Here is a 15,005-nt window from a genome sequence, read left to right as displayed (position 1 = left end):
GCTGCTCTCTCACTGAAACCTTTGAAGCCTTTGAAGCCCACCTGTGGCTTACAAATTTGTCATAGACAAAAGTTTAAACAGAAAAAGAAAAGGTAAATTTTGGGTCTTTGCTGATGTGGTAAACATTTCCCCTAATTCTTGAAATTAATCCAATGCTTTAAACTTCAATGCAGAAAGGCAATCAAATTGTAGAAATGTATTTTCTACAACATGATTTCTACAATATCTATATATTTTCTCATTGAAGGTGAAAAGGTTAAGTAACTCAGGTGAAGTACCAGAGGCATGTCTTGGCCCCAGTTCTCCCTGATGTCCAAAGCAGTAAGCTCTTCCCTTATCACATAGTTAACCAAAGTTCTTACTTGCATATTATACTATAACAAGTATTATCTTATATTTCTACACAAATTTTAGGATATCAAAGAGAACCACTGCAAATTAAAGTGAAGAAATGTGGAAAGCCATTTTCTTAATAGTTCTCTACAATACTCTTTCAAGAAGTAAAACTACAGATACACCCCCCCCCAAATGTTAGACTATACAGGTGAGTCACCAATACATAAGTGACCCATGTTTCAAATATTCTAAGTGAGTTCCTGTAGCCCAAGGGGACACATTTTAGTGGTGAGTTCTCAGGCCAGCCAATGAATCCTATTTAATCCATAATGTACCTAAAGCACAGTAACAATAGTATTAGTTTAGCTACTTTTAACAACTAGTTAAAATGTTGTTTTTTAGGAATGATATATTACAGCTCAGTAGGTCAAAAATATACTCTCTCCTCCCCTGACTTTGGAGGAGGTAGGTGGTCAAGTAGTGATCAGAGAGATACCTTAATAAGTTTCTAAACCTCCACAACTCCATAAGAAAAAGTACTATTCAATAATTTCCCAAGCATTCCAAATCAAGAAACAAAAAACAGTTGTTTCCAATTGACGATTCCACTATCACATTTCATGCACCGAGGCCATTGCATATAATCAGCATGACATCACGAACCTTGACCAAATAACATAATTTAAAGATCAAAGAATTACATATATATAATATGTATATATGTATGTGTGTATGTATGTATTTATATACATACATACAAACACACACACCCATATTCCTCATGCCTCCTCCCCCCCAATCATGGTTGGTTGAAGCTATTCAGAAGTTAGGTTCTAAAGTCAGCCTGTAATGGAAAAACCAGTATGGTCACAATCGCCCTTAAAAAGCCTTTAAATCAGTATATTTCTAAACAGATGTACCGGTAAAGGGTTTCTTTAAGAGAAAGCAGCTAATAGTCAAGAGAAGATGGATCTGAGGGGGGGCAGCTAGGTGACACAGTGTATGGAGCACTATACACTGTCAGGAGGACCTGAGTTCAAATCCGACCTCAGACCAAACACTTGACACATACTAGCTGTGTGACCTTGGGCAAGTCACTTAACCCCAACTGCCTTACCAAAAAAAAAAGAAGAAGAAGAAGAAGAAGAAGAAGAAGATGGATCTGGGATTGTTACCATGGAAAGGAATGCATGCAAATTTCTTTTTTGGGGGCAGATAGGTGGCATAGTGGATAGAGAACCGGCCCTGGAGTCAGGAGGACCTGAGTTCAAATTCGACCTCAGATACTTGATACCTACTAGCTGTGTGACCCTAGGCAAGTCACTTAACCCCAATGCCTAGCCAAAAACAATAAATATTTTTTTTTTGCGACACCCAGTTAAGTTACTGATGATAAAGGAGGTAGGAACCAGGGTTTCTATTCAGGCAGAAGGAAAAAAAATAGGTAAACTGAAAATCAGGGGAAAAACAGTCTTGAAAGTGCTTCACACTCCAGCTTAATTAGAGTAGAAGGTATCGCATATAACGGTTTCTTCCCCCAGCTTTGCCATGAGACAGATAAAAGGAATTATAGGGAACATGGCAGGGGTGTTCTAGATGACTAAGAATGCTAGGAAAGTCAACTAAAGCTGTCACACTCATTAGCTCTACCAGTTTAGGCACAATAAATAGATTGCCTGTGGATAAGATGAATGAGAGATTCAAGAATTTCACTCATTTAAGTGAGATCTTCATACTTCAAGGGGCATGTGAAAACTAAGGCAGACTGAGAGAAAAGTAGATTTACCTATCATAGTTGAGCTCACTCCAGGGTATATTCTCAGCAAGTGGAAAGGTTGGGAAAGGTTAGGAATAGTCTACGCTTCTTAAATTGATGTCTGTCTGCACATCTGCTCCCTGCACAGCACATGTGGTTAAAGTCATAAAAGTCAGATGTGCTTATAATGCAATTATACTGTATTTCTATGGCCAGTAATATCTGGGGCAGTGGTGTTTATTTTTAAAAAGATAAATGTATTCATTAATTCCACAAAAAGCTTAATGATTTTAAAGTTAAACTGTAATCACTGACCCTGAAGTTTCACATGACCATGCAAGGTCCCGCTCTGAAACAATGACATTCTCTCTCCGCCAGCAGGTGCTTAGTGCACTCACCTTTTGCTAGATCTTCTTCTTCCTTTTTGGTAGCCACAGTACCAGGATCCTTGGCGACAAGAGCTGGGCTTGCTTTCGCTTGTTCTGCAGCCTAATCCAAAGAAACAAACAAAATACTTCACAATTGTTCTAAGACATTTTTCATATACTCAAGTGCCCTCATGACTGCCAGGATTTTCCTACTTACCCTTAACAAAATACTCCCAAAAAGGCAAACCAAGGATGACTGACATCCACATTGCAAGGAAATGGAGATCAAGGCTGGGGGCAACAGACTAGAAATAACTCTCCAGACTGGAAGAAGCCTCTCTAACACTTCACGAATGAGGAAGATTTGAGCCAAAAGCGCCACCTAAAACTGGTTTACATTCATCTCAGATGGAAAAGAGTTTGCAGTCTAGTTTTCACATATTACAAAGCTGATGGAAATTTTACACCTAACAGAATTTTGGGGGCTCATTACACATCTCAAGTCATTCTGATATACTAGATGCATAAAAAAATATTCCATATAGAATTCTTTGACCAAAAAAAAAAAAAAAGAACTCTTTGACCTAAAGAGATCAAAGAAAGAAGGAAAAGACCCATATGCATACAAATAAATCAATGTGTACTTTTTGTCATAACAAGGAATACCCATCAACTAAGGAACGTTTGAACAAATTTTGGAATAGGAGTACAATGGAATATTATTGCACGATTTTTAAAAATGATAAAAGGAGATGGAAAATGCTACTCACATCCAGAGAAAGAACTATGGAGTCTGAATGTAGATTGAAGCATACTATTTTCTCTTTTTTTTTGTTTTTTGTTTTTTATTTCTGACAGTTTCTCCTTTTTGTTCTGATTCTTCTTTGTCATCACAGCATCACATTAGTCATCACAACATGACTAAGATGGAAATATGTTTAATATGATTGTATACATACAGCCTATATTAGATTGCATGCCATCGTGGGGAGGGGGAAAAGGGGAAATTTTAGAACTCAAAATCTTATAAAAGTGAATGCTGAAAACTAATAATAAATAAATAAGTAAACTTTTTAAAAATAAGGAAAAAATTACGAAAGGAATGGATTCAGAAAAATCTGGAAAAACTGATAAGAATTAATGCAGAGTAAAGACAGTAGAACCAGAAGAACCACTTATAAAATGACTACAACATTCTAAAGTAAAATAATTTTGAAAGACAAGAACTCCAATAAATGTAATAACCAATCTGGACTCCAGAAGACTGATGATGAATTATGTTTCCCATATCTGGGAAGAGAGGTAGTAGTCTATAGATAAAGCAAGAGACATGGCTGGTATATGAATTTGTTTTGTTTTACCATAGTTTTTTGTTACGAGAAAGGACTTTTATTGGGGGTGGGAAGGGAATAACAGCGATGCAAAAGTAAAAGAGGAGAGGAAAGGGAAGAGAGGACACAGAAAAAGAGAAGGAGAGGTGAGGGAAGTAGAGGGAAGCAAAGGGAAGAGGCAGCAGGGGAGGAGAGTGCAGAGCAAAGTATCAATGAAACATGAAAATTACACAGAAAGACATTCAAAAGGGGACAAAGACAAGTAAGGTGGTTCTGGTACTTTTGTGTTAAATATCAGGTATACTTTTTAAAAATAAGTTATACACAATGAAAGTCACAGTTTTGTACATAGTCCTTGTTTTCTGTTCTTTGCACATAAAAATGTTTATGTTTATTGATGCTTATCAAGTTCATCATAAAAAACTTTTTAAACACCACTTACAACATTTGCACATCAAATTATTTGGCACATTAAATTTAACATAATTTCTTCAGAAAATAACTATAAATTTGCTATTAAATTTACTTGGAAATTTTTAGAATTTTCATTACAAATGGAGATGCAAGTTGCTAAACTACAGAATCTAGGGTTTCTTAGATTTTGTCAGTTCATGTGAAGCAGGATGTAAGTGCAGCTGGCTGGTTAATTACTACTAACTTGGGGAATCAGGTTCCAAGTGCACACCAGAGTTACAAAGGATTGCTCCACTGTCGAGAAGAACAAAGAACACCTTGTGAAAACTGCCAGTGAAATGCCCAGCATTTGGCCCTCGTTACTACCATACCCTAAGACTGCTTAATAAAAATAACCTATATGTCAATAGGTGAGGGCTTGTGATATCCTAAGTATGGGAATTCCCTCCACTGACACATCTTCCTAAATAACTTACTTAGTATTACATGGTCACAAAGCTGGTAAATGTCAAGAGGGATCTGAACCCAGGTCTTTCTGGACCCAAAATCCAGCAATATATCCATTTTTAACACACACTAACTTTTAAAAGTATGCCTTAAATAAACAAGGTATAGGCCAACATCTTACATAGTGTATATAAGATTCAAATGGCTACAAGGCTTAGACATAAAGGATGACATCATATAGAAGAGGAATGAGAAAAAAGTTACCTTTAAGACTTCTGGATAGGGGAAGAGGTCATGATCAATCAAGAGATAGAAGAGATCACAGAAGCTAAAATGGATGGTTTTGATCACATAAAGTTGAAAGGATTTTGCAAGAACAAAACCAATGCAGCCAAAATTAAAAGAGAAACATAACTGAAAAAAAAAACAACTTTACACAAAGTTTCTCTGATAATGGTTTGATGTCCTATATATAAGTACCTGATTCAAACTTACAAGAATAACAGTTATTTCTCAATTGATAAATGGTCAAACAATTTGAACCAGCAGTTTCCTAAAGAAGAAAACCAAGCTATCAGAAGCCATATAAAAAAATCCTTCAAATCACTAGTAATTAGAGAAATGCATTCAAATAACTCCAAGCAAGTTTTCCTTTCACACCCCTCAGACTGAAAAATGTCAAGTGTTGGAGAGACTACAGGAAAACAAGCTGATGTTACTCACTGTTGATGGATTTCTTAATTGATCCAGCCAAATCTGGAAAGCAATTCGAAACTATACCCTAAAACTTAGAAAAGTGATTATATCTACATATAGCCATCTCCTATTACAAAACTAAATCCCAGTCCCTGAATTCTTTATATTACTAACATCAGATTCTCTGAATTATTTATCATTATTTCTCACAATCCTGCCCTTTCAGAACCAGGGATGAGTACTGAGTGGGAATTCTGCTCTATCTTGTCCTTTATTTATGATACATACATTAAAATAACTCCTCTCCACTTCCCTATCTGCCCTCACTATGAACCCCATCAAATTAGTTTCCCTAACACAGCCACACGTACAGTTCCCTTAATCTATCTTTTGCTAAATGTAACAGAGAAACATACACAAGCCTTCCAGCTGGCAACAATTTACACATACTGAATCAGTGCTCATTCATTGTTTCCAAGTGGTTTTACCTCTGTGATTTACTCGGTACTTCGAAAGGATCGCATAAAAATCTTACTTCCAGCTGTTTAGCCTCAACCTTCCACCAACACTCCAGCTAGTGATTTTCCATTTTACTTAATTTTTATTTCGAATGCATTTAGATTACACAAAACCCTTAATTTTATCTTAAATAATGATTTCCATAAGGATGATTTCCAAATGGATTTTTCATTGTGTAACCAGAAATATCATTTCATGCGATATTTGGTCATCTCACTTCAGTGTTTGTACTAGAAAAAGGAACTACTATAACAATAACTACAGTTTATGCACCATCTTTTACAAAGATTGAAGAACTTGACAAGATTCTCCGACTTTAAGTCAAAACATGCCAATACCAGAGATTTCAGTGCTCCAGTAAATGAAAGGAAGAATGGTAAAATGTATGATTCAGTATTAATAAATCAAAGAGGTCAAAGGGTTGTAGAACTGGAATCTAAGGAAATGTCTACCAATTGAGTAACAGTTGAACAAATAATGAAATATTAATACAATAGAATATTACTTCCCAGTAAGACATGATGAAGAAGATGATTTTAGAGAATCTTAGGAAGTATGAATTGATGATGCAGAGTGAAATAAACAGAACCAGAACAGAAATTTATATAATGACAATAACACTGTAAAGAAAACACAAGTCAAAAACTAATTAAAACAATGACTAACCACATCTCCAGAAGACCGGAGTGAAGCAATGACCCATCTCCTAAGAGAGATTAGAGATTCACAGTGCAGAAAAAGACATACCCTTTTGGACAATCAACCGTGTGTTTAACACTTTTTTCTTTCTTTTTGTTACAAAGGTGTTCTTTAATGGGGGAGAGAAGGGAATATTAGCAATAGTGACACTGAAAAACAAAGGAAAATATAGACAGGAGAGAACAGAAGTTCAGAAGAAAGCACAGACAAGAAGGAAAATTTTGAAAGTAATGTTTGGAATTTATTATATACTCTAAAAAATATGAAATGGAGGCTCATAGATGGTCTTTTTGCATTCTGCTATGTATAAAGAAATGATCAGGTGTGTGTGTTTAAGCTCAGGAAAAAATAATTTAATTAAAGGGAAAGAGGAGAGGATCAATGACAATAGAGTTTTATAGAGATCAAAGAACAAATGAGCTCACATCAGATGGTCTCAAGCTCAGTAAATGGGAGAGATAGGCATCTAATAAGAGTTCTAGAAAACCTAGAACAGCCACGGTGGGAGAAACTGAAGAGAGGAATATAAGATTTTTTCCCCTTTTTCTGCTTTCTATCAGTGTTTCCAAAACAACAAAAAATGTATAGTTGAAGTCAATCCTCAACTTTCATGGGGAGTAAATTTCCTAGAAAACAGAGTGAAAGTTAAAAATGTGAATGTTGATATGTTGAACCTATGGGAAAGAGAGGGTTAGGTCCCTGCAACCACCAAAACTGTAATCTTTTGCTAGAGATTGTTGAAAATACATTTTTCTGCATACATTCTTTATAACAAAACATTAATTCTGATAATATGCATTTCCTAACACCATAACCATGAAATAACCCATAAAAGGTAGTACACAAAATAAAAAACAAAATTGGCAACATGCAAAACATTTTTTCACTAGTAATTCCTTAGAATTCTGTGGCCTTTTGTGCTAAAATCTCAGTTACAAAAAAAAAAAAAAAATTATTTCAGACAATACTATTCTACTGCAAACTTCTCTACTTTGGTCGCTGCTGTTGGAAGATGCTGAGATGGGTAAAGTGGTCTCAACATCACCTCCAACACTCCCTCTAACACTGAATGCACAAGGAGCTCTTTACAATGGTAAGATGAACAAGACCAGTGAAGCACACAGAGGGAGACCAGCCCCTCCGCAAACTCGCACACACTGCACTTCTCATTTCTTTCTCTACTGCACACAGTTGCAAATGCAAGTGGTTGCCAATGTCAAAGTGAAAAATGAGGTTGCTAATAAAATCACAAGAATGAATGGAGTTGCAAAAGCTAAACATATGAATGTTGAGGATTGCCTATTTACTGTTAATGGCCCCATTATTGGGTACCACTATTGGGAACTCCAAGAACTTATGAACCACTAAATGGAAACCATTGTTATATAGCAATATAGACAGAAATTACAATAATAAAACTAAGATTTTTCAGACTTTGAAATTTATTTATCCCTGAACAGATGTCTACAATAACTTTTTTTGAAGAGGGCAAGAGTAGGTTGATATTCTAATGCAAATTATCTTTTGACTCACTTTCACATGTTAAATTGTTAACAGTACTGGAAATTTTATTTTTGTTTTAACTACATAATTAAAATTAAGCTAACAAATAAATGCTATTTGTTGTAATCAAAGAGCTGTACACAAAAACAATGCTTTTTAATATACCTGTGAGCCAATCGCTGGAAATGTAACTCCTTGTTCCTTAAGATTTTTTATCATGGCAGATATTAGACTAAGTTGTGGATCATTCTTGAATTCATCTGTCCATTCCACCATAAGAGCTTTTAACTTTTCACAAACTTTTGGATGACCCTAAAAAAGAAAAAAGACATTTTAATGAAAAAGCAATACTCACTGATGTTCCATACAAATGCTTTCCATCGTAAAGACAATAAGGAGAGCTATAACTTCTTTTGACCAACAAGGCAGACTTGGCATCAAGAAGACCAAAATTCACATCCAGTCTCAAATACTTACTTGCTGTGTTACTTAACCCTTGTTTGCCTCAGTTTCCTCATCAGTAAAAGAGAGATAAAATAGAGTACCTAATTCCTAGGGTTATGAAGATGAGATAATATTTGTGAGGTACTTTGTAAATCTTAAAGGATTATATAAATGCTAGGTATTATTATTAAATCTATTAGGGAAACAATAAACTGGGTATGAAAAAAGTTGAAGTTGCAACCTAATTCTTAGTAACTAGTAAATTTTAGTTACTATGATGAAATGGATTTAAACTTTAAAACTAAAACTGAACAGAACTCTTCAACTCAATCCGTTCTCAGATTTCTTCTTCAGGCTTCCTAGTACATCAGGCACTACTAACATCCCACCTTTACCCCTCCTCTCCCCACCCTGCCCCGCCCCCTAAAATACCTCTCTGGACCTTTGACTTCCATGCCACTTTATCCTACTAGCTTGCCTCCTAGCCCTCTGAAGGCACTTTCTCTGACTCCTTTGATGATTCTTCTCTTTTGGGCCCTAGTCCAGTCTTCTTTTGTCATTCTTCCATCTTCTTACATGATTCCAAGTACTGGGCTCTATTCCATAATTACCAAATTTGCATCTCCAGTTACTTAAAGAATATCTCCACATAGATGTCCTATCACTTAAAACTCAATTTATATAAACCTTGATTTACCATGTTTCCACCCCCGCCCCCCCTCCATGGCATCCTTTCTAATCTTCTCCATTGCTGTCAATAATATCACCATTCTTCCAGAAGCTCAGGTATAAAATTGTGGTGCAAACACTTTCCTTTCCTTCTACATATTCAGTTAATCACTTTATTCTGCAGATTCTCCCCAGAATTTTTGAAATTTGACCCTTTCTTCCTGTTTCCATAGTCATTGTGTAATCCAACCTTTCTTTCATTACCTCAAAACTACTTTTAACAGCCCCTTGGCTAGCATCTCTGCCTTTACACTCCCAGTAACTTAATATATCCTGCACAATGCTGCCACATTATTCTTCCTAAAATGCAATTTTCAAGTCGCTACACTGTTTAAGAACTTCTGGGATTATACCGTCTATTGTTGTTGTTCAGTCGTTTCAGTCATGTTCTACTCTTCAAGACTGTAGGGTTTTTTTGGCAGACACTGGAGTGGTTTGCCATTTCCTTCTCCAGTTCATTTTACAGATGAGGAAACTCAGGCAAACCAGGTTAAGTGACTTCCCAGGGTCACACAGCTAGTAAGTGTCTGAGGCCAGATTTGAACTCAAGAAGATGAGTCTATCTGACTCCAGGTCCAACACACTATCCACTGAGCTACCCAAATTCTTCACTCTATTCTTGAACGGAGCATTCTATTAACTGGTTCCAATTTTCCCTCATCATTCTCCAACAGAACTCTCCCAAATCTTTCCCTCTCTTCCCCTCTGTCTGTCTTTGACTGTGTATGTGTATGTCTCTGTCACACTCACACTCACACTCACACACACACAACCAACCTGGTCTCCTTATCACTTTTATATATACCCTAACTCTTTATTTATGCTGTTCTTGCCACTGAATATAAAATATCATCACATTTATAATTTGTAATGCATAAAACAAACTCCATCCCACAGGACCTACTGATAGTCCCACAATATTGTCATTCACTAATCCCCTCCAAAAGGTCAGTTCAAGGATCCCTTTAAAAACTAATGCACAAAAACTCATCATCTAAAATGTCATCTAGTGAGATGATGAGTACTATTCAGTTCTTTTATTTGTATTTACTGCATTAAAAACAAAAATGTGCCCTGCACTGTGAGGATTCATATCCTATAATATGTACAGTAAGGTAAATGTTGTTGTTAGTCACAAGGAAGATGGATGGGTACTGTCAATATGCACTGTTTAAGATAAAAGTTTCTTTGTTAAGAAAATATTTTTGCTCCTACAGATATGAGAATTGTATAGTTAATATTATTTGATTAAGTAAAAAATGAATAGAATTCCCCACTCTTTCCCATTGAGATGAGGAACAATGAAAACAAAGAGTTAGAAAAGCAACATCTCTGGTACTAAGATTTATAATACCCTATTTCTTCAGCAAAATGAAGCAATTACTTTTTAGTGGAAAGAGGATTTATCTAAAATGCCATGAAAAAAGTTTTTTAAACTGAGCATTAATAAAATACACATATGAAAAATAAAGATGGAAAAGAACTTTCTTTACTGAAATAAGTACTTACCTTATTTAATACGTTGCTCACTTCACTAGCGAAGTCTCTTGAACATACTTCTAAATGAAAAATTTTGCCACAATTCGATACACATGCTCCTAGAAGCTAATTAAGAAAAAGCCATAAGCTTAAAGAGGTTTCATCTTAGTAGGCAGATCTGTAGTACAGATATGAAAGAAAATACTCACAGTCAGTGCTTGCATTGCTACATGAGGATCTTTATGATTCACTCTCTTCATAATAGACCGAAGACAGTCTTTAGGCCTAAAAATTGAGAGAAGTAGCACTCAGTTACCCTAATTTACTTTTTCTTTCTTAAAGTATAGAAGGACACAATAACTTGCCACACAAAAGCTAGTATTTGATGTATCTGAGATGCTCAACTTTAAGCCTCTTTTTTAGAAATCCTTTAAAATAGTTTAACAAAACCGTCAGGATCTCTTAGCTAACAAGAGAGACAAGTTGGGTACTTTCAGGCTTTGGGGCAAATTGTTATTTAAAGACCTCAGTTTAATGTGTGATTTAATCAAGCAATCAGTTCAACTTTGAATTTTGTAGAGTATAGTCTACTATTTTAAAGAGAAACTGTGAACTATCCTTCCATTTAGTTATAACTTGTCATCTGGTTCCATTTATAGTAAGAATATCAATATGTATGCAGTTCATGTCCCCTCTAGCAATATTATCAACACACACTGGACACTGGACAAGGATTTCACATTTAAATTGCCCACAGTTAATGTTTATAAAATGTTTATTAACTGTGTAATTCTTAGAGACCAAACCTCACTGCCATCCCCCCAAAACTTATTTAACAGGATTCTCCCAGTAATACTATATGGCTAAAAAACATAAAATATCACAATCTCAATATGCCAATGGTTCTCTGACATCATCGAAGTAGGTACTCCCTTCTAATGATGCTGACTACAAACCATTCATGCCTATCCAATAAGTTCAATAAAGGGAGTCCATCCAATATACTAGAGGCCTTTCTCAATTTCTTCTACCATTTTGAAGATATTAGTGTTAATATAATACATGAATAGTCCATTAGTAATCCTTTGCACTCCCTCCTACCAGCCCCTTTTCTTCTTAGGAGTGGACCTAAATCCCAATGAAGTCCTAAAGGCAATTTAATTCTCCTCTGAAATGTCAGATATGCAATAATCTTTTTCCTTCAGCAGATTGCTTCCTCAATCATCCCTTTCCAAATCTTCATTCTCTCCTGAACAAACTGGTTCTTTCCAACTGTCTTTTAAGCATGCTCAAGTATCCTTCATCCTTAAAAAAAAAAAAATTCACTACACCGCTACCATCACCTCCACCTATCTTTCATTCAATACTTCTCTCATTCTGAGGTAAACTCCTTAAAAACGTTGTCTATAGTCACTTCCTCCTCCTACTTTCTATCCTGACACTTACATTTCAACCCTTTACCCTTTGACTTAATCACTCAAACTTCTCTCTAAAGTTAGCAATGACCTCTTAATAGCAAAGATGATCTTTTCTCAATATTAATTCTTCTTGGACTATACTGCTCCATTTGACACTGCTGATCACATTCTCCTCCAGGGTACTCTCTCCTCTACGGCTCTTCCTCCTCTATCCTCTTCTGCTTGGCCTCCTACCTATCCAACCAATCCTTCATAAGTCTCTCTTTCTCTCTTCTTCCCCCTTCTCTCATCTGTCTCTTTTCAACACCTCTTCTTTCTCCTCTTTCTCTTCTCTCTCCTCAGCTTCTATGCATCTAAAAATTGATGACTTCCAGATCTGTATTGCCAGCTCTAGTCTTTTCCATGAACTTCACTTTAATATCGCCAACAGCCTAGAGAGCATTTCAAACTGGAAGTCCTGGAGATATCTCAAATTCACCATATCTACAGATGACCTCATTATTTCCCTCCTAAACTCTCTCCTCTTCCAAACTTTCCTCTTTCTGTTGAAAGCATCCACCATCCTTCTGGAGGTTCAGATTCAGAATCTCTGCATTATCCTCAACTCCTCCCTCTCCCTCACCCCATACATCTAACCAGTTGCCAAATCTTGCCATTTCTACTTTCACAACTTCTCTTGTATCCAAACTCTTCTCTCTACTTACATAGACACCACCTTATTTCAGTTCCTCATCACTTCTCACCAAGATTATTACAACAGCCTAACTAGTCTCCCTGTCTCAACACTCTTATCACTCCAGGCCATTCTATACACTGATAAATAATGAGAGGCACTAGTAGGGCAGGTATTCTTAAAGAGGTGTGTGTGGACTTGTTTTTAAAAAGTATTTTGATAACTACATCTTAAATCATTCTGAAAAGGGATCTATCTTCTTCACAAGACTGTCAAAGTGGCCCATTACACACAAAAAAATTAAGAATCCCTATACAAGAGTGAATCCCATTAAAATGTCTGAATTATTTAAAACTCAGCAATTTATCAAATTCAATAGAAAACACTGGTACCCAATTATTAAAGCCACAGGATAGATTCCTCCATTCTGTTAAGAATCATAGCATTAATCACAATCATTTTTAAATAGCTTTGCATACCTTTTAAGGAATATATTTCTTATGTTGAAGGTATAGTTTACTTATTTGTTGGGAGATATCTTATAACATTAAAAAAAAAAGATAAATAGAGAAATCAGAATGGATGGTTTCTGAAGTCCCTTTTAGTTCTAAATCCATGAACCTAAAACAAATTTTAAAAAGTTCAATGATTTGAATAAAATTCTCATAGGGCTGCTACACGAATCAAATGAGAATGAATACAAAGTCCACTGTAAAACATATCACTATGGTACTGGAAAAGAAAAAACTGAAACGGATTTTTTTAAAAGGGGGAATAAAAGGTAAGAATTAGAAAGAATGGGGTAGCTAAGTGGCATAGTGGCACACCAGCCCTGGAGTCAAGAAGACCTGAGTTCAAATCTGGCCTCAGACACTTACTAGCTGTGTGACCTTGGGCAAGTCTCTTAACCACTACTGCCTCCAAAGGAGGGAAAGGGGAAGAATTAAAAAGAATCCAGAGATGAGGAATCATTGAAAACTAGTATCCACAAGAAACCACCATAAAAACTGAAAATTTTCCTTATATGCATCAGATAGTTATTGTACTATGAATACAATAAATATGCATGTTGAAAGGAATGTTAACATATTTCATATGGATATATACTACAGAATACAGATTGTATATATATTAGGAATATGGAATGTTTCATAAATTTGCATGTCATTCTCATATTGGGGCTACATTATTTTTTCTCTGTATCAATCCAATTATATCTAATAACAAAGTGAGCATTCTGATTATATTTTGGCCGATGCCAAGGGGAAAAGTAATTGAGGATAATTCTTTCAAAAGTGTACAATTATTATACACTTATTTTCTTTCTTTCTTTCTTTTTTTTTGCAAGGTAATTGGGGCTAAGTGACTTGCCCAGGGTCACACAGCTAGTGAGCGTTGTGTATCTGAGGCTGGATTTAAACTCAGGTCCTCCTGCCTCCAGGGACAATGCTCTATCCACTGCGCCACCTAGCTGCTCCCAACAATTATTTTCAATCTAGAGAGACTGGTAAAATATCATAGCACTACATAAGCAAATCTGTTTGTAGGAAACAAAAAGACAAATATGATTTCTATCTAAAAAAGTCAATGAGCTTACTGAAAAGGATAATATAGTCCATTTTAAAACTATCTATAAGACTAGCCTGCTTTAAAATTAGCATGTAAAAAATATTTCATTTAGTTTGTAAAAAATGTGTACACCACACATATCACAACAGAGATGTGACTAATGTCTCTAAGTATTAACAGCCTGAATAAGTAACTTGGTAATAATTACCATTATTTTCTATTTTTCATTTAAATTATCTATTTTTTACACAAAAAAATTATTTTTGAATAAAGACCTTGTGGTCTCATCCTAATTTCTACAGCTGTTAAGATGTTTTTTTATTATCTTTCTTTAGGAGAACAGAAAATAAAACTCCCTTTCCTTACTCTCTGTAAAGAGATGGAAAGAGGCCTATGGGTTTGAAATGTTGCACACCCTTTCAGACTACAGTTGTCAGCAGAATTTACTGAATTGTTTTTTCTTTTGGGGGGGATATTAGAAAATGAATTAAGTAAAAACAAGTTATTAACAAAATTAAATAAATCATTTGTATCCCTAGAAAAATTATAAAATGCTCATGTCAAAGAAAAATTTATACAGAATTAGATACTAAAATATAAATCAAGAAAAAGAATAAACTAGAA

The 15,005-nt window shown here is 35.4% G+C and overlaps 1 protein-coding gene across 1 annotated transcript in view; it reads right to left on the bottom strand.

The window, feature by feature from the left end:
• Positions 1-15,005, bottom strand: part of STAM (signal transducing adaptor molecule) — a 56,483-nt gene that overhangs the window by 16,404 nt on the left and 25,074 nt on the right. Inside the window, exons 3-6 of the mRNA XM_027847981.1 lie at positions 10,931-11,006; positions 10,752-10,847; positions 8,235-8,381; positions 2,491-2,581 (exon numbers count right to left, since the gene is read on the bottom strand). Of these exons, the coding sequence (XP_027703782.1) occupies positions 2,491-2,581; positions 8,235-8,381; positions 10,752-10,847; positions 10,931-11,006 (410 nt within the window). The remainder of the gene's footprint in view (positions 1-2,490; positions 2,582-8,234; positions 8,382-10,751; positions 10,848-10,930; positions 11,007-15,005) is intronic.

The sequence above is a fragment of the Vombatus ursinus genome, unplaced genomic scaffold (assembly GCF_900497805.2).
Source record: "Vombatus ursinus unplaced genomic scaffold, bare-nosed wombat genome assembly UNPS02005459.1, whole genome shotgun sequence".
NCBI lineage: Eukaryota > Metazoa > Chordata > Mammalia > Diprotodontia > Vombatidae > Vombatus > Vombatus ursinus.
This window is presented reverse-complemented; position numbering and strand designations above follow the sequence as displayed.